General features: G+C 48.8%; 10 protein-coding genes across 10 annotated transcripts; 6 read left to right on the top strand and 4 right to left on the bottom strand.

The window, feature by feature from the left end:
- Window positions 1–57: 57 nt before the first annotated feature.
- ABOM_011084 (uncharacterized protein) lies at window positions 58–1,919 on the bottom strand (the record flags this gene model as incomplete). The annotated part of the gene is made up of 4 exons (XM_022538212.1): window positions 58–150; window positions 218–883; window positions 930–1,318; window positions 1,382–1,919. 4 exons carry the CDS (start codon window positions 1,917–1,919, stop codon window positions 58–60), a joined length of 1,686 nt encoding a protein of 561 aa, XP_022384029.1.
- A 561-nt stretch (window positions 1,920–2,480) lies between these two features.
- Window positions 2,481–3,390, top strand: ABOM_011083 (nuclear pore complex component; the record flags this gene model as incomplete). Its single annotated transcript, XM_022538211.1, has 2 exons — window positions 2,481–2,701; window positions 2,757–3,390. The coding sequence occupies 2 exons, from the start codon at window positions 2,481–2,483 to the stop codon at window positions 3,388–3,390; spliced, it is 855 nt and encodes a 284-aa protein (XP_022384026.1).
- Window positions 3,391–3,908: 518 nt separating this feature from the next.
- Window positions 3,909–6,971, top strand: ABOM_011082 (Hid1 family protein; the record flags this gene model as incomplete). Its single annotated transcript, XM_022538210.1, has 8 exons — window positions 3,909–4,004; window positions 4,069–4,684; window positions 4,736–4,833; window positions 4,890–5,132; window positions 5,189–5,542; window positions 5,594–5,837; window positions 5,890–6,401; window positions 6,459–6,971. The coding sequence occupies 8 exons, from the start codon at window positions 3,909–3,911 to the stop codon at window positions 6,969–6,971; spliced, it is 2,676 nt and encodes an 891-aa protein (XP_022384027.1).
- Window positions 6,972–7,609: 638 nt separating this feature from the next.
- Window positions 7,610–8,918, top strand: ABOM_011081 (uncharacterized protein; the record flags this gene model as incomplete). Its single annotated transcript, XM_022538209.1, has 5 exons — window positions 7,610–7,699; window positions 7,756–7,768; window positions 8,068–8,129; window positions 8,187–8,311; window positions 8,372–8,918. The coding sequence occupies 5 exons, from the start codon at window positions 7,610–7,612 to the stop codon at window positions 8,916–8,918; spliced, it is 837 nt and encodes a 278-aa protein (XP_022384024.1).
- Window positions 8,919–9,321: 403 nt separating this feature from the next.
- On the top strand, window positions 9,322–11,016 carry ABOM_011080 (H3 histone acetyltransferase RTT109; the record flags this gene model as incomplete). Its single annotated transcript, XM_022538208.1, has 1 exon — window positions 9,322–11,016. The coding sequence occupies one exon, from the start codon at window positions 9,322–9,324 to the stop codon at window positions 11,014–11,016; it is 1,695 nt and encodes a 564-aa protein (XP_022384025.1).
- Window positions 11,017–11,995: 979 nt separating this feature from the next.
- ABOM_011079 (putative ceramide glucosyltransferase) lies at window positions 11,996–13,546 on the top strand (the record flags this gene model as incomplete). Its single annotated transcript, XM_022538207.1, has 1 exon — window positions 11,996–13,546. The coding sequence occupies one exon, from the start codon at window positions 11,996–11,998 to the stop codon at window positions 13,544–13,546; it is 1,551 nt and encodes a 516-aa protein (XP_022384021.1).
- A 157-nt stretch (window positions 13,547–13,703) lies between these two features.
- On the bottom strand, window positions 13,704–14,472 carry ABOM_011078 (ankyrin repeat protein (Yar1); the record flags this gene model as incomplete). Its single annotated transcript, XM_022538206.1, has 2 exons — window positions 13,704–14,140; window positions 14,244–14,472. 2 exons carry the CDS (start codon window positions 14,470–14,472, stop codon window positions 13,704–13,706), a joined length of 666 nt encoding a protein of 221 aa, XP_022384020.1.
- Window positions 14,473–15,311: 839 nt separating this feature from the next.
- ABOM_011077 (WW domain-containing protein) lies at window positions 15,312–16,187 on the bottom strand (the record flags this gene model as incomplete). The annotated part of the gene is made up of 1 exon (XM_022538205.1): window positions 15,312–16,187. The coding sequence occupies one exon, from the start codon at window positions 16,185–16,187 to the stop codon at window positions 15,312–15,314; it is 876 nt and encodes a 291-aa protein (XP_022384019.1).
- Window positions 16,188–20,377: 4,190 nt separating this feature from the next.
- ABOM_011076 (hydrophobin family protein) lies at window positions 20,378–20,930 on the top strand (the record flags this gene model as incomplete). The annotated part of the gene is made up of 3 exons (XM_022538204.1): window positions 20,378–20,699; window positions 20,752–20,822; window positions 20,874–20,930. The coding sequence occupies 3 exons, from the start codon at window positions 20,378–20,380 to the stop codon at window positions 20,928–20,930; spliced, it is 450 nt and encodes a 149-aa protein (XP_022384018.1).
- Window positions 20,931–21,976: 1,046 nt separating this feature from the next.
- ABOM_011075 (uncharacterized protein) lies at window positions 21,977–22,864 on the bottom strand (the record flags this gene model as incomplete). Its single annotated transcript, XM_022538203.1, has 1 exon — window positions 21,977–22,864. The coding sequence occupies one exon, from the start codon at window positions 22,862–22,864 to the stop codon at window positions 21,977–21,979; it is 888 nt and encodes a 295-aa protein (XP_022384017.1).
- Window positions 22,865–23,842: the final 978 nt, after the last annotated feature.

The following is a 23,842-nucleotide window of genomic DNA, read 5'->3' as shown; positions in this document are numbered from 1 at the left end:
GTAGCCGTGAGGTCAACGCTAAAAAAACGATCAGATGTTGTTGCGCACATACGCGATTTAGCACAACTCTAATGTGTTGTCGTCACGGATACGGCCTTGCACCGCTAGCGTGGTTTTCCCAGAGACAACGGCAGGGCCAGAAACAGTAATCTGTTGGGCAATCATTAGCTAAACGAGAAAAGATGTAGCGCAAGTCCATTATAACAGAATCGCGTACCTGTCCCTCATTTTCCTTGTCTTCCGAGACACCGGTAAGAACAACTTCAACGCTACTTAAAGGAGCTCCGAAGTGACTTTGGCCCTGATAGCGCCTATAGTCAAATACATTCGTCTGAGAGACAGCGCCGGCGACGCCTGGACCAGTCAAGGCGTAGACCACACGAGCCCCAGTAAAGATCTTCAAATCCGTTAACTGTCCGGAGGTAAGGCGAACCTTGGGGTCGGCGTCCGCACGGTGCGAGATACATAAGAGGCGAAGCTTGTCGAGTGAGAGCTCGGCCATCGGTCCAATATTGGCAACCTGACTGAACATGCCATGAGAGGGCATGACTCCAGCATCTAATTTCCTCACATCGAACCAACGAGCCAGGGAAGAGACGATACCGGAATGTGGTTCCATGAACCTGTTATGGTAATCGGACATTGTGCGAGATGAGGCAATAACCACAGTTGGAGATACTCCAACGGTAGCCAAAGCGAAGTCGACACCTTCCCCAGCAACAGAGTTCACTGCAACGGAGGCATTCGAGTACAGAGCGGCCATTACCTGACATAACGGATAGGAGCGAGAAAGGGAATCAGTCGAAAGCACCAGATCACTAGGGCTGAACCGCTCATTACGAGGCAAGGAATAAGTCAATCCAGCGATGGCGGAGATCAAATTCTGTCGCACCGTCAGCCTTGAACTGGCACAATAAGGGAAACCTTACCGCTGGCTGATACTCGATGAACTCGCCTGCTCCTGAGGCGGATGGCCAAACCGTACTAAGGGAATATGAGGGGCTGTTCGGCTCCCAGCTGGGAACATCAAGCCCAGCCAAGTCCTTCTTCTCTTCTACTATCTCGTGCCAGACAGCAACCTCCAGAGTACCTTTGACATCACCAGGCACGTCATTCCAGTCCATATGCCTACTACCGAGCTTCGCAACCCAGATGACCTGAGAAAGTTGCTCGTTACTCTTCGCCACAAGAGACAAATCAAGTGCGCCCGCCTCCGCAATCAATACATCTGCCTGGGATTTCTGCAGGAGAGTAGATAGGTCATTGGGGTCAAGGTTGTGAGGGATAAGGATGATCTTGAACCCATAGAAAGCACCAGCTGTGTGTCAAAGCCTCTGTCAGTAAGCAGTCATAGGGCACACGCAGGTCGAGGAGCTCTAACCGAATATTGAGGCCAAAAGCTCAACCGAGTCTGTAAGGCAGACGGCAACTATTTTAGCCTTGGAGGATTGCAGGCGAGACCCAATGACATTGATCTCTTGCGTTACTTGTTCCAACGAATGCTCTATCGCCCTTCTTCCGAGGACAGTATAGATCTTTCCCTGTTTTCCAGATAACTTGTTGTCCTCTGCAGCTCCTCGAACGGCAGTTTTCCAGACATCGCGCAAGTCACCTTTTCGTCCAGCGGTCCATTTCGGTGCTCCGGGGTCCTTGACGTTCAGCCCGGACCGAAGGGGGAAGCCGTGTGGGGTCTCAAGACTGCGGTAGGCGGCGGATTCGCCAGGCTGGCGGACAGGGAAGGCTGTTGACTGACGAGCCAGCAAAAATGGGTGAATGTCTGGCTCCTTGGACGTAGCAAATGAATAAATAAGAAAGGTGACAATAGTCCCTGCGATGAGAGTCGTGTATATGTTCCAGTCAGCCAGGACGTCAGCGACCAATGTATCTAGCTTGGCAGCTAGCGACGTTTCCGAAGCCATTTTGGGTTTAATTATGCCCGACAATGCGTCGTCATGTAGGATGCGAGATGTACAGGAGGGTGAAGGTCCGGTTGTTTCCTTATTTCCGTAGTAAGGGCCGGGTTCTAGGCTGCAACGAGATGGTGACGTGACCTCAGCTGAGGGTAGATGTGGAGACAACTCGCGGGTCCGGCGTTTAATGCTTCAAAGTTACCGAGCTACCTGAAAACTCCGCGTCAAAGGCGCTTGTGACAGTGGTTGCCAGTGAGCAGGACGTACCGATCATCAAAACAAGCACTGTCCCACCACAGCATTTGAAGAGCTAGTCGCGCTGCCCACCACGATATGGTTGTTGGCTCTTTTTGAACTCGTATAATTACTCGAGGCCGAAAAAATCTTACACAAATGCTCAGGTGACTTTTTCTAGGACAGCGTCACACAGGTAGGTTAGGTAAGTTTCAACACCCCCAATTCAAGGTAAGTTTTCTGGGCCTTTGCGCAATACTGAGAAGACCATACTCACAGCTGTGCAGGCTATCTCCTTTTCCCTTTGTTTGTACTTTTCCGTCTTCGTACACATCAATGGCTTCCCTATCCGCGCCATCTACCCCTAGGGCAGTATCTTCGCCTGCACCTACTTCAGACGAGTCCCGGACACCAGGAAAATGGCGCCATCCGCAGTTGAATGAAATAGTCCGGCGACAGAATGCTGGAACATTTGGAGATAGTAATATCAAAAGAGTTCTGTGGAATGGGGCTGCTTTACTAGCAACCTGGATCTTTGGCAACACCTTCAAATCCTAGTGAGTAGCGACAGGGAGGTCGATTGTGACACACAGACTAACAATTCCACTACAGCTCCCTGCGACTCGAAAAGTCCAGCCAGTATTCTACATATCCTGATCTTTCCCTCCATATGTTACAACTTATCTTCGTTCTCAATATCCTTGTGGCACTATACCCTCTCATTCGCCCAAAGGATAACCTCTCCGATATCCCACTCACCCCTACGCAACGTGCCCTCTTAGGACTGGATCCATCTGCCACAGCACCGCCGACGCCGGGATCTGCGTACATCACTCCACCCAAATATCGGCTTTCTGGGTCGCGGGCAGCAAGCCCGGCCAGCAGAAGTGCATCGCCTTTGTCAACCAGTGCCAGTGCTTCTGGGCGTAAGGTATCGTCGGGCACATTGTTTTCGCCTTCTACTAGTCCATTGCTCCACAAAGCTGTTTCAAATGGAGGAAGAGAAAATGGACGGAGACCGAGTTTCGGCTCTCTATCACCTCTTGGGAGAAGCTCACCTTTTCGTGAATCAACCTTCCGTGAATCAACCTTCCGTGAATCAACCTTCCGTGAGTCAAGCTTCGGTTCGAGTACGGGTCCTGCGACTCCGTCGCCAGTAGGGGGGAAACGTGTTAATCTGGGCCTGAGTAACAAGTGGCTGTATGAGCGGAGCAGGCGGCTGTCAGCGAGCAATGGTAGTCTTTGAATTACTTTTGTTGGTGTTCGGTGCATTAGGGTGGAGACAATCATATATTCATATGTTCTGAAGGGCGTTCAGCAAGCACTGTGTCCTTTTATGAAAAGATCGAATTTTCAATGTGCATTTTATGCATTATATTTTATAGAAGTTTTTCTTTATAGACAGGAATTGTATATGTATAACGGTATGACAAATTGGAGATTCTCGGAAATAAAAATTAGCTGATGAAAATAAGCATGGACCGACCGCACAATGCGCAACTAGGCAGCTTTTTCCCACGTTCCCCAGTTCTGATGTCGGAGTCTCCGCGGGTCTAGTACCAAGTTCTAGTTCCCGCTTTATGCATTGACCCAAGAATGCCAACTACCTCGATTGACATTCATCCACACGCGGCACTCATCGATTGGAGTAATTTCCAAAGCACTGTTCCCTAAAAGCGTCACATTCAACACCGAATTTAGATCATCACTGTTCGTGACTGCATGAAGCCGATATTTCCGTGAAACACAGGCGGTGGCTTCACAATGGGAGCTTCGGAGTCAAAGCTGGTCTTCAAGCAGGGAATCTTCCGTCTCTCAGAAGAGAAGGACATTCCTGCGGACGATCCGTACTGGGCCAGAGTTCGTTTTCCATCTCTTCTACCGATGAGGGGGTTCCTTGGTATCTCTGACTATTGTACTGTAGTTCTGGGAGCTCCCAGAGTCAACTGAAGATGTCTTCAGTTTATTCACCCCCGCCGACATACGACGGACTCGCGACAACGCGCTATCCAACTTCGAAACGCTATTGCTCTCTGTAACATCGCGTCTCAGTATATTAAAGAACCATCCCTCGTTTCCAGACCCTGAGCTTGCTCCCGACCGTGACGCCCTTAACTGTATTCGCATCTTGACCCGTATCCTCCCTTTCGTTTACGAAGCCGAGCACCTGGAAGACTGGGAAGAGAAATTCTTTTGGGGTCGCCGGAAGAAGAAGACACGACAAGCACAAGTGGCAGCCGAGATACTCTTTGATGAGGCACAAACTGAAGAACCACGAGCGTCGCCAGAGCCCAATGATTATGAAGAGGTGAAGCCTTTAGCCGAGGAATTAATTGATACACTTGTGGATCTTCTCTTCTACATAGACTTCACCATCCCAAAGCTCCCGACGGCCAAAAGCAAAGTGTCCTACTCAATATGGCAGAGCGGTGTTGGTTGCAATACATCTATGGGCTCGAACAAAGAGCTGGAAAACAACCGCTGTGAGATCATTCGGCTATTACTTACCTTAACGGGAAAGGCAATGTACATGCCTTCAGGTAAGTGCTGTCAACTTTTATCAATGATGGCCTCAACTGACGTTCTGGCAGGTTTGTTACCAGTACAGGGTGTCAAAGCCATTACGTACATTGCAACATGTCCCGATAAGCAGGCCGTTTTAACACTGCTTTGTTCATTACTGAACACAGTACGTGTAACCTTCCGCTTTAATGTCCACGTATAGAGCTTTACTGACACTCCTAGGCCATTAAATATAATCCCGCTTCCTGGAGGGTGCCCTATGATCATGTTGTCTGGAAAGATCCTAAGCAAATACTAGTTATATATTGCTTGCAGTTTCTTTTGGTACTTCTCTTATACCCAATCCCAGAAGATGGGCGCGGAGCTTCGCCAAAGAATTACTACCGCCATTACTTCGGAAGGCTACATAGGCCGCAGGACTTTCAATTTCTGGTTGATGGCATGACCAGAATCTTAAATCAACCAGTAGGTCTTAACCAGCTCCTTTGAGTGTTTCTTTCTACTTATGCCACGGTTGTTAGATGCAGGCGACAAATTCCTACCTTCCTGGTAGCCAAAAGACAGTCAAGTGGGCACCCGAGATGATGATGCTCTTCTGGGAAGCTTTACAATGCAATAGGCGATTCAGATCATTCATCATCGACTCCAACCGCTCGCACGACTTCGTCATTCTTTGTATCTTCTATGCTATTGTATACAAATCCGACCCTTCACAGCAAGGTGTGGTCAGGATGTGTATTTTCATTACACAGACCATGAGCGTCGAGCCCAATTTCGGGAAGAGTCTGAACAAGAAATTCGAAGCTCAAGAGACGCTTCCACAAAGCATTCGTATTCCTGGTTTCAAGGGATCATATGCCGATTACTTGATCATGGTTTGTCAAATACTATTCTTCAAATTGACTTGTTTAACTGACATCAAGCAGTCCGTTCATACTCTAATCACCGGAAGCAAAGGACAATTAACCGCTGTCTACCCCGCGCTTCTAGCAATCATCAATAACATAGCTGCATACGTCGAAAATCTGTCCCCAGCTGCATGCTCCAAACTTTTGCAACTCTTCTCGTCAATGTCTGCCCCCAGCTTCCTCCTGGCTAACGAGACGAATCATACCCTTCTTTCCTCAGTACTTGAGTCGATCAACGCGCTTCTCGAACATCAATTTACCAGTATGTGGTATCTTTGCTGTGTCTCTCTCCAAAAAGTTGCTAACCTTGGCAGAAAACCCGTTCCTGGTGTACGCTATTCTTAAGCACAGGAGACGTTTTGAGGCAGTTCGAGAATTTACGCTTGAGAGTGGACAGCAGGAGATAGAACGCCAAAATGAGAGACGAAAATCGGAAGGCGGGTCTTACGATTTTGTTTCCAGCCCGGTTCTGTCGGCGTCTGAAGATGATCCTCACACAGCTTCTGGCGCGCGGTCACCGTTGGGTCGCATTCCCGAAGAACACAGTCCGTTCGCAATTGGTGGGGACGATTCAGATGACGAGCGAGAAGAGCAAAAGACTCCAGCGCAATCGTCGCCGTCTGTTCAGAGTTCTCGCAGACCTTCAATTTCATCTGCTGTCGATGAAAGTGTACCACTACAGCTACGGGGAATGTCCGAAAAAGCACGGGGTAAAATGCCTGCTGGACAGCCATCCTTTTCTAGGCAAAATAGTATGACCAGTCAGAGTAGTATGTCAGCAGCCTTCCCAACGGCTCCCAATGGTTTCACGCCAACTGTAGCCTGGGTAAGCAATCCTCCATTTCCCGCACATCGATCAGCCTACTGACGGCAGAATGTTCAGCTTGAGTCCTGGCTCCCAGATCTACCACTCCATACTATTCTTACTGTCATTTCAGCGATTATGCCCCACATCCCTGAGTCCGCTTTACAGAGCACTTCTAGCCCGGAAGCCCGGACTCTAATCACGAATCTTCCCTCATTCGCGGAAGAACCAATGATCCAAAGTATCATTTCAGAGCCCCCTCCCACCCGTGTACATTCCTTTGAATGGTCAGCCCTCTCCATGGGCTGGTATGAATCCTTACTGTGGGGATTCATCTTCTCGAGTGAGATGGTCGTTGGCTCCGCTTCGGGCGCCACGCCAGGTACCGTTGGAGTGTGGAATGGAACCAGTATCAAACTGTTCAAGGTCCAAGAGGCTGCAGCGCAAGGACCCACGTTACTTGCTCCAAAGGGTGCAGTGGACGCCGTCGGTAGTAACTTGGTTCAACGAATTGGGAACCTGAGCCTCCGGAGGGCCAGCGCGCAGGATTCTCAGAACAGTTCCAGGGCTCCATCTGTTCGGGAGGTCTAATATGGTGTTTCCTAACACTCTTGTGTTTTTCTAGCAGGTTGAATCAGTGTCGTCGCGTTATTATAAAGAGCTGAGCTTGTTTTCCAATGATCTTATTCATGTTCATCCTTAATGATACCTTGGTGGCGTTTGCAATCAAACATGTTTTCTTATGAACACCCATTGGGTATATAGAAGTGCTAGCCTCTTCAATATTATATCGCTCTGCTTAGTCTTTCCTTTTTCTTTTTTCTTGCGCCAAGATTTGGAAGTTCACATTTCTATCTATATTTTCTTAGTAGCCCGTGACTCAATTGTAATGTCAGGACCATTGTTCCGGGCTGCAGGGAAAGAGATGAGTTTGGAATCTAGGGTCTGACTATGAATCTGTAAATATCTTCAATAGTCTTGTGCAAAATTGCCGTCCTTTTATTCGAGGGTTGGGGTGTATGTTGTTGGCCACGTGAGGTCGTGATTGGCTGCGGACCACTTCCCAACACGTCGGACGCCTACTCCGAGTAAACATTTATTGAACAACCTGTGTAAACTTTCGTATCCTACAAATAAGCCATCTAGTACATTTTGCGGAAGTTATTTGCTTGTTTTTGTCTTTTCTTGATTTCTTCTATTAGCCTAAAGAGAGCTGTCAGCAGATGAACATGATTCTTTCCCTGCCCTTCCTTGTCGCCGCATCCGCAGCGCTCCTATCCCCGGGACTGGCTGCTGGATTTTCAACTGAGCTTCAGAGTGTACTGAAGAACACACATGGTGGCAATGAATATGGATACCCTACTGATTTTACCAGGGGGATAATGCCTGTAAGTTCATCTCAAATTACTCTACTATGGAGGGACATTTTGTCAGAGGGTATGATCGAGGTGTTTGGAAACTTTCTGATCAAGACTACTTCAGATACCAGTCCACTCCCACAAGTAAGCCACAGCCCTTTCTTTCTCTCTTTCTTTTTTTTCCTTTTGTTTGTTCTTTCTCTTTCTCATTGCTATAATATAAGTAATTAGTAACCAAACCGTGGCAGCGATTACTGGAGAGACATTCCCTTCTACACTGGTATGGCCAATCTACATTTCCTTGAGGAAGCAAGGCTAACGTAATTCAGGTCTCTCCAAGGGCTGTGTTTCAACAGAAGCTGATGTATGGCTTTATAACGGTACACTTTATGTTAGTGCTATGATTGATGCCTAGCTCTATATGAGTGACGCCCACTAACGCCCACAGGTCGGGCACGATGAATCCTCCTTGACTGAGGAGCGAACCTTTGAGTCCCTCTATGTCAATCCAATGCTAGATGTGCTGAAACGCCAAAACCCCCAAACTCGTTTTGTGACTTCACCCACCAAAAAGTGAGTTTGATGAAGTAGCCTTGCTATTTCTCCTGCTTGTGGGTATTAACATTGTACTAGCGGCGTCTTTGACACTACTATTTCGCAAACCCTTTACTTTTTTGTCGATGTAAAAACGTCAGGACCTGAAACATTCGAAGCTGTTATCTCTGCATTAGAGCCACTCCGCAAAGAGGGCTATCTAACCACACTGAAAGACAACAAGACGATGACTAGTGGTCCCATAACTATCATCGGAACAGGCAATACGCCTTTTGATATGGTTGGACCGGTTGCTAATCGCGACTACTTCTTCGATGCTCACCTAGATGCGCTAGAGGAAAGTCCTGAGATCACGTCCATAATCTCTCCTATTGCATCAACTAGCTTCCAAGAGGCTGTGGGCTCAGTCACATATAGGGAGGATGATGCTGTTCTGAGCGACAAGCAGCTGGCTACTCTGCGATCCCAGATTAGTACTGCAAAGGAGAGGGGGATTGGTGCTAGATATTGGGAGACTCCTTATTATCCGATCCGAACTCGTAATGCCGTATGGCGGACGCTTCTCCAGGAAGGTGTGGCTTTGTTGAATGCTGATGACCTGGATGCTGTTGCGGCTTACTTCTAATTGTACATTACATACATATCCACATAATATGCCATCCAGACATAAAATTGTGAGTACATCGAACATAAAGTGGTTTCAATGGCGATAGTCATCGTAGTTCTCAAATAGAAATTCGGCTATCAAGACTACGGGTGATGTGGCCGGTAAAGCGTCATGGAACGGAGTACATGACAGAATCTCACTATCTTATCACAGATGTGACGAAAAAGTACACAGTTTCCCTGACGATCAGCTGAAAAAGGGCCTGTCCGCTGCACGTGACTGTCCGTGAGGCTTCTGGACCAAAGGAAAAATAGATCATGAAAGGGGAAAGCAAAGAGATGAATAGGAAAAATAACGCGCGACTATTAATTCAGATCCCTGTCTTTATATGAAGCCTATAGTCTAGTTCTCAACAGACCCGATGTCTAAGGTCGATGTTGATCTGGGAGATCTCTTGGCTAAGGTGCTCCCCACCGGTGTCAAGGTCACCATTCGCCATATCTCGTCAGCCCCTACCCCATGCACAGCGCTCTTTGCGCCTCCTCCAGGGGAAGAGCCCGAGTCGACGTTTTGTGAAAACCATTTTCTGACGGTCTCCGTTAATTCCGTGGAGCATGATGGATCCGAGATTATCGTCTTTGGAATCGAAGTTCTGGTCTACAGCACAGCGCATCTAACGACTGTTTTCGTCTCCAAGGCCGATTCTACTGGATTCCTGTATTTACTGAAGGATGCACCGAAAGTTTCGCTCATCAGGCGCATTTCTAACGGCTTCCTGTCTTTCCTGGTACAAACACATCAACGGCCGGGCGTTCGGCTAGTGGTGTCATTGTTCGCTCGGGCTCAGAACCAGTATCTGTTCCCAGGCAGCATCGAAAATTCAGGAAAGCATGTTCTCGACGATAGGGGTCTGATCAAATGGTGGTGTCGCGTTATCGACGCCATATTGCGCGAGTATGAGCCGGAATCAGGATCCCACGAGAAAGGTCTCCTTGATCGTGCCATGGAATCCGCTAAAAGCTCTGCAACAGCATTCTTGATTGTCCCAGGATGCGACAAATTTGAAACTCGAGGGTTCTTCCCCGGTGCCGCAAAGTCAGATGATAAAGAACGCCCCAGGTGGCTGAACAACTATCCACTTCATCAGCTGTGCGACAACGCCAACGCGCCTCCGCGCTGCTTAATTCCTCGTTTTCCAGATGATCCGAAAACGCGCTTCCTCGTTGACCTAGATGACGAGCTCCCGCAGCAATCAGAGCTTACGGACTCGAAGGAGGGCGCTGGGCAGTGGAGGAGCGTCAAATCTCTAGACCAGTTCTGGGAGATGATGTCTTTTCGGCAGGAGTGCTCTGCTGGGCGACTGGTCGGATTCTTGTGGCTTGTTATTAATCCTCCAGGGCTTGTCAATTCGGTTCAAATGACAAGCTCCAGACCTGTTTTCAAAGAGAAAGCAGAGGGTTCCTCGACAACGGCCGTCCCGGGATCTGACAAGGTGGATTCAGAACCTACCGGGTCAGAAGAACCTACTTCTATTGATTCCCAGTCTTCAGATGCTGCCAAAGATTCTATAGCAGAGGCAACGACAGGTGGTCCTGTGCAAGACCCATCTTCCCAGGCAGGCAGCTTATCTTCTGAGACCCATCCCAAAATACAGCCGAACACAGACCTGAACGCATTCTACTGGCCAGAAGCAGGCCGCGGTCACGCTGTTATGAGTGAAGAAGATTACAAAACCGCGATCAATTTCCTACTTGGGCAAGACTTCTACAACCAAGAGGTTTCTATAGCCAGCACTAAGGCGTGGAGTGAGAAAGTCGCATCCATCGTGGACCAGCTTTGGGTCGGTCAGCAGGTCACAGGAAGGAACACATCTGGAGAATCTTTCGATAAACCTGCCCCAACAACAAATATCATCAACACTGGATTGGTTCGAAAGCGAAAGAAAGACGAACAGAGCCAAGCAACAACAGCAGCAACAGCACAAAATGAAGGGCGAGAGGGGACCGGTACGGTCTCAGGTGCGGTGGCAGCAGAGACTAGTACAACAGGGGCGAATGTATCACCTGGAGTCAATGTGCTTCAAGCAAACTTGATCCGGAAGAAGAAGAAGGCTTAGATCAGACAGCGGATGCTTTTCGCATTGGTTGGAGTTGTAAACGGAATTATAGGACATTCAGCGATTTGGGGTCTTCTATTTGGGAAAACAGGGCCATTAAAAGGTATATTCAAAACAGTGCTTGGTCTTTGGACATTTGTCTTCTTCTTGATACTATTCTTGGATCTATCGCTATCTGGGAGATTTAGATCCGCGGACCGTGGAACCGATAAATGACAGTGAACGGGCCACATGGAACTAAATACCAGAAGTGGCTGATTCGATTCCTTGAAGCGTGTAAATATGGATTTGGTTTCGTATTGATTTTAATTCTTCCTCTGAATATCTTCCCCTTTGATTTCACACAATCATATCGGGCCTGCTATCCTATGTAAGAACAAACTCGAAATAAGAGAGAGCTCGTTCGACGCGGCTCCACGGAAGGGGTGAAAATACAGGAATCCACCGCATGATGAACCGACCCATATAATGGACGCCGTCCGCTGCATCCGAATGGAACAACCACGGAACTAATTTAGTTCATACCTTTTCCCAGTTCGGCTGTTGCGTGGCAGCCACCAGGGGCAAAAAAAAAAAAAGCAAAGGCTGAACGTTGAAACACCGTCGAGTGTTAAGGCCACCTGCAACGAGTCAACTGACCGCAATTGCTCTCCGCACTTCATTTCTCTAACTTCCCGTCCATAGAATGTTGTTGCGACGTTGACTACATCTTTTCTTTGCCAACTGTATTGCCTCTTACCGCGTCGATATCCGCCTATGCTAAAGCTTCAATCGCGTTCGATTTCCCTCGATTTTGGACCGACCATTAGCAATGGCGGGCTCCGGTGGTCTGTGATCGTGGGTTGGGGGTGTCTGATCTGGTATACAACCGTGGTCTCGGTCTGCTATCTGGGGTACTTCCAAATGTAAAACTTTCTATTCCGCCTTTTATTCCCTTTTCTGGGTTATGTTCTATTTTCTATTGGGTGTATTCGAATACATGCTTACTGTGGCACAAACTAATGCGGCTTCAAACAGATGGCGATACTTTCTCCAAAGACCCCGGAAATCCCACTCCGCGACTGCCTCCGACGCTCCCCATGTCACCGCAATACGACCCGTCAAAGGTCTCGAGCCGAATCTGTATGATTGTCTAGCTTCGACTTTCCGTCAGGACTATCCAGCCGACAAACTGACCGTCTATTTCTGTGTCGCATCTCGAAGCGACCCTGGCTACCCAACCCTGCAAAAGCTTGTATCCGATTTCCCACACGCCGGTGCACGCATTTTTATCGAGGAAGAGGATCCTTTGCTCCAGCCTGATGGGGAACGTATCTACAACCTGGGACCAAATCCGAAGATTCGGAACATGAGCAGGGCTTATAGAGAGGCCAAGGGTGATATTGTCTGGATCATAGATTGCAATGTTTGGGTAGGCAAAGGTGTCTGTGGGAGGATGGTCGACCGGCTTTGCGGGCTTGGTGCAACTTCAGGCAAAAAGTACAAATTTGTACATCACTTGCCGCTTGTAGTTGATGTCACTAGCGATGCCAGTTTGACAGAAGAGCAGAGTGCACTGGTAGAATCTTATACCAACGGCGATGCAGATCCAAGCGGCGATGTGTCCTCAGCACCAACTATCTCCAATCACGAACAGGGTACTCTTGCAACAGGTGGAGGCTGCCTAGAAGAATTGTTCCTTTCGTCTTCTCATGCAAAAATGTACACCGCAATCAACACAGTCCTCATCGCACCCTGTATCGTGGGCAAATCCAACATGTTCCGGCGGTCGCACCTCGACTATCTGACGACGTCCTCTACCGATCCCCACAAGCGCAACCCTGGTATCGATTACTTTTCCGACAATATTTGCGAGGATCATCTGATTGGGGACCTTCTCTGGAAGAATCGCGTCCGCGAGGAGAAAGAGAACGGCGAGCGTTTTGGCAAGCACGGCATGGTCTTTGGAGATCTGGCGATCCAGCCTGTGGGAAACATGAGTGTTGGGGATTACATCGCACGCCGGGTTCGCTGGCTACGAGTCCGCAAGTTCACTGTTCTCCTAGCGACCTTAGTCGAGCCGGGCACAGAATCCTTGCTATGTTCATGTTATGGCGCCTGGGGAGTGACGACGTCCTTGGCACAATTCCTCCAAGGAAAAGGGTTCTATTGTGCAACTTATATGACCACATGGGCTGCCTTCTTCGCCTTTTTCTTCCTCAGCTTGGCCATCTGGATACTGACCGATTGGACGCTGTATATTAAATTGCATTCCGCAAAATCGGTTGAACTCGATGAGGACACGCCACCCTTTGCACGGCCTCCGTCTCACCGTTTAACTAGACGAACATTCCTTCAGTGGTTCTCGGCGTGGCTTGGACGCGAGTTCCTAGCCCTCCCCATATGGATCTGGGCCTTCTACGGTGGCGTAACCGTAACTTGGCGCAACCGGCGATTCCGAGTCGGACTAGACATGAAAGTTCGAGAAATTGGCAGTGACAAGACACCCCTGCCCGACTCTAAACAAGCCCCAGCCAGTCAAGGGAACTAAACGATAGACAGTATGGGACATGGCAAGCTGAGAAAACGAGGGACGAGGAATGAGGGACGAATGTACGAATATCACTGAAAGAAATTGGGGGAAAAAAAACAAGAACTTTTCTATCCAGTTCCCACACATCTATAGAAGTCCATAAAAGCGTAAATCATTACATCGATCCCTCCGCAGCAGCCGGAGCATTCTCCCCAGCACCGCTCTCCAACTCACTACCCTTCTCTGAACTCAACAACCACTCCGCAACCTGTCTACCCTTGGACATCTTCCCAGCATCGTCTTCACCCTCTTGTGCCTCTGCCTCTACTTCAGCCTCAGCCTCCGCCTCATCCTGCTCCTCACCCTGCTCCTCAGTCGACCAATCAGCCCTCTCAGCGAGGAACACGGCATCTAATCCAGCATCATTCTTGATAGAGATATCAGCACCAGCCCCAGCAAGCGCCTTCACGCACTCCAAATGCGTATTCAGCGCCGCCCAGTGCAACGCTGTGTTCCCCGAGTGGTTACGGTGGTTAATAACAGCCGCCACCTGAGCCTGGTCAAGCTGAGCTTCAGCCTGAGTGAGAGCTCCCAGGAGGAAGTTTAAAATTTCTAAATATCCAATTAGTCATTCCCTCCCAACACCAAACGTCCAAACAATCCTCCGAAATAAACTTAAAAAGCCAAGACAAAGAAGAAACAAAGAACTACGTACGCTCATTCCCATTCGCAGCAGGGAAATGCAAAAGGCACGATCCAGTACCACCCTCCTCTTCAGGCTCGGAGTCGATCGCCGACGCCACAATCCAGGCCTGCGGGCAGCTGTGCTGGGCGCTCAAGGCCGCCAGGTCGGATTTGAGGGCATCGAGATCGCCGGCGCGGGCGTCGTAGATGAGGTCGTCGATTGCTTCAACGGTTAATGTGACGGGGGTCTTGATGGACATTTTGGCCTCTCTGTCTTTGTCTTTGCCGTTTGGCACTTTTGAGATCACGTGGTTGTGGTGATTTGTTCAAGGTCTGGGTGACGCTTGAATTGTGGGTTTGGGGTATCTGAGTGAGTTTGTTAGTAGTGTTTCTTTTGGAGATGGTGTGGCTTTGATGATGGTGGGGTGGGGGATGCTATATAGAAGTTTATATAGACTTGATGAGCAATAAATGGCATGTCAAAAATTTTGTGAAAAGTACGAAAAAGAAGATTAAACGGTAGAAATGACCGAAATCCGATTTCAAAGTCAACATGCGGCTTGCACGTTTTGTAGAGGTTCCATCCTCTACCTCGTCGCCGTCTCTTTTCCTTTTTTCCTTTTTTTTTTTTCTTTTTTTTGTGATAGTATATCAACCCCTCAGTCTTCAACACCCCACCTATGCATATATGAGGGGCATGAAATGCAGTGTTTACACAGGGGTCTTAGGATATATATGGTACAGCGCACTCAGAATAAGAAACCCACATACCTTGATTATATATTTTTGAGGGTGCTATACTCGACTGTGACGCATCGGATGGTTGCTGAGAACTTTGATGTCGGGTCATGTGATCTAGTGGATCATTTGTCGGCATTTCATATCTACATTGCTCTCATCTTGATTTACTCTGTATAGAGCTCCGCGAGCAGTTACCCGAGAGATGGAGCAGATGAATATGTTACATTTATTGTAAGAAATGAAAGTAGACGCTGCTCTATCATATGCGACCCATGAACTACAGTACAAACGCCCAAGCCCATCCGTATAAAACAAAAGGTATCTCAATGACAAGGCATCACCTGAGGATTGAATCCGGTCAATCGCGTAGCCATGCCCTTCGCTTTTCCTCCTTCTTCTCCCTCCGTTTCTCCTTGAACATTTTCAGTTCCTTTTTGGTGAGCTTTTTAGCGCTCCGCTCTGCCCGCAAGCTCCTTCCATCATGGCTATTGGCTGCAGCGTCCACATCAAAGAAGGCATTCATCTGCCGGTAGGATTTATTCTGATCATTATGGTTCTCGGGATTCTGTGATTCATTCTGCCATCGCCCGGTGAACCGGTTGAACGCACCAACCGCCGCGTAGTGATCCGTACCGGGAGCCCCGGCAGTTGTATCCTCGGGCGGCTGCTCATACTGCTGGGCGTACGGAGCCGTTGGGTCGTAGTCACCGTGGATCGCAGGGTTATAGCCACCTACCACGGGCGCGGCCTTCTCCGTGGACGGAGCGCTGGTCTCTACGCCAGGGGGACCTGCTGGCTCCGCCGCCGCCTCCGGCACGCGCGGGTTGTCCCACTGCGACACGCCTGTGTAACGATTATAGAAGTAGTACGCTCCAACGTTGGCATCCCAGACAGGTTCCCACCCATCGTCATCACCGGGAGGAGCTTCGTTGGGAAGCGGTGGTGGGACCTCTTCATCTGGTAATGGTGGCGCTGAAGCTTCTCCTTCCTCCTCTTGACCTTCCTCATGCTCGGAGGCATCTCCCTTATTTACTTCATCACTTTCCTCGCGCTTTTTGCCTTTTTGCTGTAGTTCCTCCCTTGTGTCCTCCTTAGGCCTATTTGGTGCCTGTGCCTGTGTCTCTGTCTGGTCTCCATCGGGGCTGTTTCCTTCCTGGTTCACTGGGTCATTTCGCCCCTCCGATGGGGATGCTGACGGATTGTCAGTTATGTGCTTGGAGGGTGTCTCGGACATTTTGGTTAGCACTTCTTGTTCCCTCGAGAGTGCGCGTCAGAGCCGTGGCAGAAGTGCAGAGGATCCTGCGGGTAGGGTGAATGATCGAATTGAATTATGCGGACGCCGTATCGCGACCACACTAACCAATTCGGGACTAGTCCCCCTCTTCCCCAAGATATCGAATCGAAGATGAGCATCACGATCATAGTAGTAGTACATCGATATACCATCGACATATGATCCTCACTTCTCAAGAACAAAATCAACCACAGTTATTCGGCTCAATCCAGCAATACCAACAAAACAAAACAAATGTATCCCTAACCCCAGTAAACCCCGACGTAAACAAAAACAGCCCACTTAAGGTACTAACTAGGTCACTCGCAATCAAAACTCCGTCCCCTTTCAAAGCGTCAACCGCCTCAGCAACCCACTCCTGGCACCGTCTCAACGGCTCCCGCGGATACAACCTTCTCGCCCCTTGGAACTGCTTTTTTGGCACCGGCACACCCTCGCAGATCCCCAAGACGCGTCCGTACTCCGCAACCGCGACCACACCCAGCTTCTCCTTGCCACAGAACCCCGGCATCTCCTCCGGCGACAGCTCAGCGCGGTGCTCGAAGATCATGCCTTCTTAGATGTTCCCTTTGACATGGTAGATATGGCCGGTGGAGGGGCCGTTCTCGTGAGTCTCGACGAAGAGGGCGTGTTGGTCGCGGGGGAGGAGGCGCCGCTTTCGGCGATGAGGTAGATCGGGTGGGTTGCCATTTATCCAACTTGACTCTTCTAGCTACTTCTAAATTCGTGGGGTGGGTTTTTGTGGGGGTTTGGGATCAATAAAACTCTTTTCCTCCGGGTCAAAGTAAGGTAGTATTGGAGGTTGGTTTTGATGGGTTGGATGATATATCCGGCGTAGACAGGTGTCAAGGTTGTCAATGTCACTTTCACGGCATGGGCAGTTGGAGTCTAACCGCCGTCCTGAGTAAAGCCGTTTACTGTCATTGCGTTGACGCCTGCCAGGCGGTTCGATGCTACCTGGGATAGTTACCAGCACTCATCTGGTAGGGGCTATCTATTACCTATTGTATGAGGATCTTTCAAGCATTTGCTAAGCTTATGTGGCTTTTACGGGTGGTGGTGGTGTGGGATTTGCTCTGCTACGCTGACTTGAGTCTGTCCAGAGCAACAAGTAAAATAGAGTTTACGACCTTGAACGGGAACAACAACGAATATGAGAATCTCAAAATGGTGCATCTCTAACCCGTGGATAATCAACGTTGACCCCAATGGCTTATGTTTTGATGTAATTTATTCTGTGACTCGATATCGATACGCCTCCCTATGCTACTCTAGTCTAGCTATCCAAATTACTCTGGGTGCTCTCAGCCCAGATTCAAGCCCAACGAAAGGCAAAGAAGAGAAAGGGAAAATATTCATGCACACACACACACACTCTCTCTCTCTCCTAGGCCGAATGCAAAGATAGACCGAGGAAAGCTATTCCATTGATAATGTGCTACCGATGTCCTTAAATAAAGATGGGCACAGACGTCACATGTACCCGACCGGCCTAAGGCCATCCAACAACCGGCAAACAAAACCATTCCTGCCTGAGTCCACCCAGACCTCCCCCCAACCACCCTCCGTCACTCTCACCACAGGAGACTCTGTCGCCACCCAGCTCAACAAAAGTGACGGTGCAAAGGATTCTCAACCCCGTGCGCGAAGGAAAGGAGTGGACCCTGAAACCAAGATAGACCAAAACAAACCGAAGAAGTCCGATTTCATGTCCAACGCATGGATTCATACTTTTGTCCTAGAATGCGGATCATATTTCCCCCTAGAATACGAACGCGGGATTTGCCCTCCTTGGAAGTTGGCGGCCATCCCTGTGGCTGGCAGCCGTTCTGGCTCGGGGTCCCGGGGACCACCCACCCGTCAAGGGATAGAGAGGCACCATCAAGCTCGTGAGATGCAACTCAATAGCATTACCGCCTGGTTCGCAATGTCGGTGAAAAGTCCTAAAGTGGTGGTTGGAACTTTGTAACCATAGTGATGTTGATTCCTGGCTTGAAGCATGAAACGTAAAAGCTGGGCGAGCGGTCTGGCGGCTCGGGATTAATTCGGAGATACTGGTGGTGATGTTCTCTCTCTCCAGTGAAGCTTGATCTTGCATTAATGCACCAGAGCGGGTATATTGTGCGAGACAACATTAGACCGATGCAGGGAGGTTCACGGGCCTTGTTGTTGTCTTTGTTATTGTCGGGGGATGGTTGATGTTGGATAGGGTATAGGAACTTGGAAGATAGTTCAACTAGTTTTTTGGTGCTGAGCAAATAGAATACAGCAGACAAACAGACTGATAGAGAATTCAATTCATACGATAGTATCTTGTTACAGATGGTATCAGGCATCCGGTTCCGTTTCTTCTGTGGTAAAATAGCATTTATGTAAGTTATTCCATGCAAGATCACTTTGTAGTCCGTATAGTTCTATCAGACGTATCAACACATTCAGTAGCACCTTTACGTTTACAACGATATGTGGTAGAAATGATTTCACAATAATTTAGTCTGTTTCTCTGATCAAAGAAGAATAAATGTTTCAAAGTTGCTTTCATGCAGATGATGAGTCTGCATAGTCATACTACAACGTATACCCGTGGATATATACCGCAGATACAGATATATATATATATTCTCATTCCACCATCAATACTGCACAACCAATCCATATGCCATATTTTGGATTTGAATGTATTACTATACTACGTAGAATCGCAATTCATACACTTCTTACATGAACTCTACAGTACTTCCGTCATAATGTCTGTGTTAGCAAGCCAGAGACTCATAGTCTTAGGAGGCCTATGATTTGGTCACCAGGCTACCGAGGACTACCAGTAGAGTCTAGATGCCTACTCAAAAACGTATCTACTCCGTACAGCCTCAGGAACGCAAGCCCAGGCATGCTTATTGGCCAGTAAGAGACCCAAAGCCAGCGAAGTTCATTGTTACACACACAGTCCCAGTGATTTGAGCAGCTCTTGCCAAACGCGGGCACCACACTCAACTTGATGACATCAAAGCTGGAGGAAACATTCCGGTCAATTTCTTTTACTAATCCTGAGATGAGTGTCTGAGGGATAGTACATTGCCCAACGCTAGGTTGTGGGTCGTTGAACATTGTCGGAGTCGGCGCAACCCGGCTCAACCCCTAGCAAGGCGAAACGGAAAACAGGAAAAATGAACTTGAACTGTGCGGTGTTAGACTTCCTAATAGTCGGCCAGCATATAGTGGAACAAGTGACAGAGGTCATGGAAGCTCCCTGCGTGCGGAAATTAGACAGAAACTAGTGTAGCCACCCCTTACCTGTGTCTCTTCCCCACATGGGAGTTGAGGAATTGGTGAGACGGGGACACCGAAAAAGAGAACCAATGAATACGAAGATGCTAGCGCCCATACTATGCTCTGCAAACGCCCTGCAACCTAACTCGCTATCAGTAGCTTGATCTTCGGGGCTGGCTGCTGCATACCACACGAGCTCCATCGGGAGATGGCTTGCGGGCCTACGGCATGAGGCAAACCAGGACTTGGTCATGAGACGGAAGCTAACAGGTAGGGTGAGTGTCGTCTCTCGCCCAAGTCAGCTTATGCCAATGTCATGTGTCATTGGTCAACATATTTTTCTAGCTTCAAAGTATAACCTAATGTAACGTGAACGTTGGGCCCTCGAGGGGGATCGACGGGTTGCATAGCGATCTACGGGATCAAGACAGGAGGAATGAGACAGTCTGGTGTGCAACACAGGCAGTTCTGAACGTTTGTGGTATGCCGCTCGACTGGCATCCTGGTAGATCCATACCGTTGGCTGGGACAGACGTCTTCGGGCCCAAGGATCTGTCTTACTGTAGGTAGAGTAGTGACATGGACGACCATTCCTTGCCTATTGCATTCCTGAGGGAGTGACGGCAGGTATCATGCCCCTTCGAAAACATACTGGGACTCCAAAGTAGGGCTTCCAAGGCAGCTCACAGACCACCAGATTTGTCTATATAAGGAGTCGTCTTCATCGGCCAAATCTGTTCTTCATCCACACAATCAATTCACTCTCATTCTCTCTTCACAGTTCAGTCTTCAAGACAAGCTTCTTTCGCTTACAAACATCTCCGAGTCTACTCTCGTTCAAAACCAAACCCACCGTCACAATGCAGTTCTCCGTCGCCGCTGTTCTCGCTCTGGCTACTGCCGTTGCTGCTCTTCCTCCTGCCGCTGGCACTGGCGCTGGCCAGGAAGTTGGCAACGCCAAGAACCAGTTCCCTCTTCCCGCCGACTTGACCACCAAGCAGGCCGCCGAGAAGTGTGGTGACCAGGCTGAGCTTAAGTGCTGCAACAAGGTCATTAAGTCTGGTGACTTCACCCAGGCCGAGTCTGGTATCCTGAACAACCTCCTCGACCTCCTCAATGGCAAGCAGGGCCAGGGTCTTGGTCTCTTGGATGAGTGCACCAACATCCCCGTCATCCCCGTTAGTAAGTATATAGCCATACGAAGTATATCTAATGGTATACTAACAATGCCCAGTCCCCATCCTCAGCCCTCAGAAGCAGTGCTCGCAGCCCATCTCTTGCTGCCAGAACACCAAGTCCAGCGCCGTAAGTACCAGAATCTATTCTCTCTCTGTGACTACTGTTAACCCTTCACAGGATGGAAGCGTCGTTGGTCTTGCTCTTCCTTGCATTGCTCTCAGCTCCCTTGTGTAAGCGATCACAATCGTCACATTGGTAGCTCGAGGAGCGCGGGATGGAATACATCTATGAAATACCTCCATAGTATCATTTGCAGTGTCTTGTACTGGCATCTCGTGTCGTGGAAGCCTCGGAGTGATAAGACTGTTCTGCTTACTTTCTGATTTTCCTGTGCAGCCTCGTTCCAGCATTGCGACTGGAAATAGTTATGGGCTCGCCAGCTTAATAAATAGACTTTTTATATTTACTCTCTTTCTCCATATCCTCGTAGACCTGTAGTTCATTCCATTGTGCAAGCTTTTCGAGACAGGCTTTCGAATCCTGTATATATAGTCGCTCTCTACTCAGTACCTAGGTTTGGCTTTCCTTTGTCCTATACGGCTAATGACACTACGGACCTAACGTTCTCACTTATGCGTAGTTTTTCCATGAGATTCCTGCCGTCTGCGTTACCGGTATTTTCCTACTTCTGAAAATCTTCTATTTTTTGTTTTAGAAAAGAAGTAGACGCCAGCCAGTCTATCTCTCAAACGACAGCCTTCCATCACATTCATGCGGTGAGCCTTGTCTAGTCGATCCGTAGCAGCTGCAAATGCGTGATAGCCGAAGTCTTGACGATGATCTACACCTCTTCTCCAGCTCCATGCCCGTTTTATCTATCGGCGTGGAGTGTTGTCATGTGTTGTTTAGTTGTTGGAAGGAAGAGCTCTATTCTAACTCATACTTTTTCCAGTAAGCTCGTCATAGGTTTGACGTTTTACATAGTTCCTGAGCAATGCTAACAGTCTTCACAGCTGCAAGTTCTTGATATCGTCCTTAAATTTACGAACTCTCGTTGCATTATCTCACCTTGAATTGGTACTATTCATACATAAGACATCGTCGAAAAGAAAGAACAACACCTGTATCATACACCACCCACATCAACGACAAGATCACCTGTACAAGAACCCCCATAATAGTATACATATCAAGAACTTCCAGTCCAAAACATCCTCAGAAAGGAAACAAAACCCCCCGATATCGGCCAAAGCAAAAACCCCGAACCCCAAACGCCGTTCCTAGCAAAAAAGAGGCTTCTCTTTACCGGCAGCCGTAGTTGATGCTACCATCGTCCCATCCGCCGATTTGCGGTTCCCAAACCGACCACCGCGAAACATCACCGCAGCCATCCTTCGTTCCTTCTTCAGATTAGCTGGCTCATCTTCCGTCATTGTGGCCGAGGACACAGAAGAAGACAGCGATGCCGCCGACCCGCGCGTGCGAAGCGGCGATTTGGGCGGGATACTAGGGAGTCGGATATTGGATAGTTTTGGCGCCGACGCCGCAGTAGCTTGCAGGAGGTTGATGATTTCGACGAGAGATTTACGACGACTAACCCGCCAGGCTGGCATGCCTTCTTCGTCCTTGGCTGGGACTGTTGTGTCCTTTCGGTCATCCTGCTCGTTTGTCTTCGGTTCAGTTTCTTTATCGGCTTCTTCGGGGATGTCTTCGATCATCCGGCTCCTCACTTCGGGTCCCTTGACGGTGTTTTTTCTTTCCGGTCTCTCGGGGATGCAGTGTGCTTGTTGGCTGTCTTGTTTGACCTGACCATCCCCTTTCTCTTCATCCTGGCCACCTTCCTCATCTTCAACATCCTTCTCCACACCTTCAAACCCAGTATCCCCCTCAACAGCAACAAAAGTCTCCTCAGACACCTTCACCGGCGCCTCAACTCCCTTCTCCAAATGACCACCCCCACATCCAGAGCGCGGCCTCCCCTCATCATCCTCATCCTTCTCCACGATCCGGATAGAAGGCTTCTTCACCAAATCGGGGTTCATCCCCGGATAAGGCACAGGATCCTTAGGCGGCACAGCTGGCGGTGTATCGCGCTCATGTTTCTGTTTATGTCTCTGTCTCCGTCGACCCTGGAGACAAGATCTGAAGAGTTTAGATAAGATACTCATTGTGTCTCTTTCCCGTTCCCCTTCTTATCCAGCTTCTGATTTTCGGCTGGACCTGAACGAACACCTTCGTGACAGGCGATGAGGGGTCCAATCGAGGGGTTTATATGACTATCGATAACAGGGCACTGTGTATTTGTTTGGGTTTGTTCGTTTTCGGGCTATAGTGATTGCGGGGGACGGGGGGGGGATCTTTTCTCTTTTCCTTTCCCAGGACACACACCCCGGGTGGGGATCGTGGTAGATAGGGATAGACGCGGTGCGCTGGGTTCTTGCAGGATGGACACCTGACTTATGCACAGTGTGTGTGTGGGTTTGTATATGTGTATAGTACTTTACTCCCAGTGGAGGAGTAGTTTGTTTGGTGAGTGAGGCATGGCGGGAGGGGTTATATGTGCGCCCCTGTTCCACCTACTACCTGGCCAGTTTTTACTTTGGTTCCTGGATCCTTGGTTTCTGCTTCCTATGTTTACTTTGTATTTCGTCTCTGGGGAGTTGAGTTGAGTTTGGAATTCAACGTAAGGAGGCTACCGTAGCAGGTGGGACGTAAGGATGCGGTTCGTTTAAGGCCGTTGTGTGCTACAGGCAATATACTGGATTTTACTTCCGTGGGGAGAAGTATGCGAGTGATTGGTGGCTATGGCACAGTGTGTGTGTGTGGACGGGGTGGTGAGGTTTTTATGGTTATTGCATGGTTGATCTTAATATTTATTGCATGTGTGCTGGACTCTGGGGAAGAGTAAGGGAGGTTAGAGGAGGGATTGAAGTGGTTGTACAACATGTTAGTATGTTGAGGGCTGCGGGTTAGGGCTAATTCTGAATCTTGGGTCGGGGGCTCGTGAGAGCCCATTTTCGTGCAGCGAACGTGTACATTTCTGGGGATTTTTATCAATGCTCCGACTTCGTGGGTATCGGGGGTAATTTTTTTTTTCCTTCTTCTTCTTTAATTTGTGGCTTTGTTTTTTTTTTTTTTTTTCTTTT

Source organism: Aspergillus bombycis (assembly GCF_001792695.1).
Source record: "Aspergillus bombycis strain NRRL26010 chromosome Unknown contig00150, whole genome shotgun sequence".
NCBI classification, from domain to species: domain Eukaryota; kingdom Fungi; phylum Ascomycota; class Eurotiomycetes; order Eurotiales; family Aspergillaceae; genus Aspergillus; species Aspergillus bombycis.
This window is presented reverse-complemented; position numbering and strand designations above follow the sequence as displayed.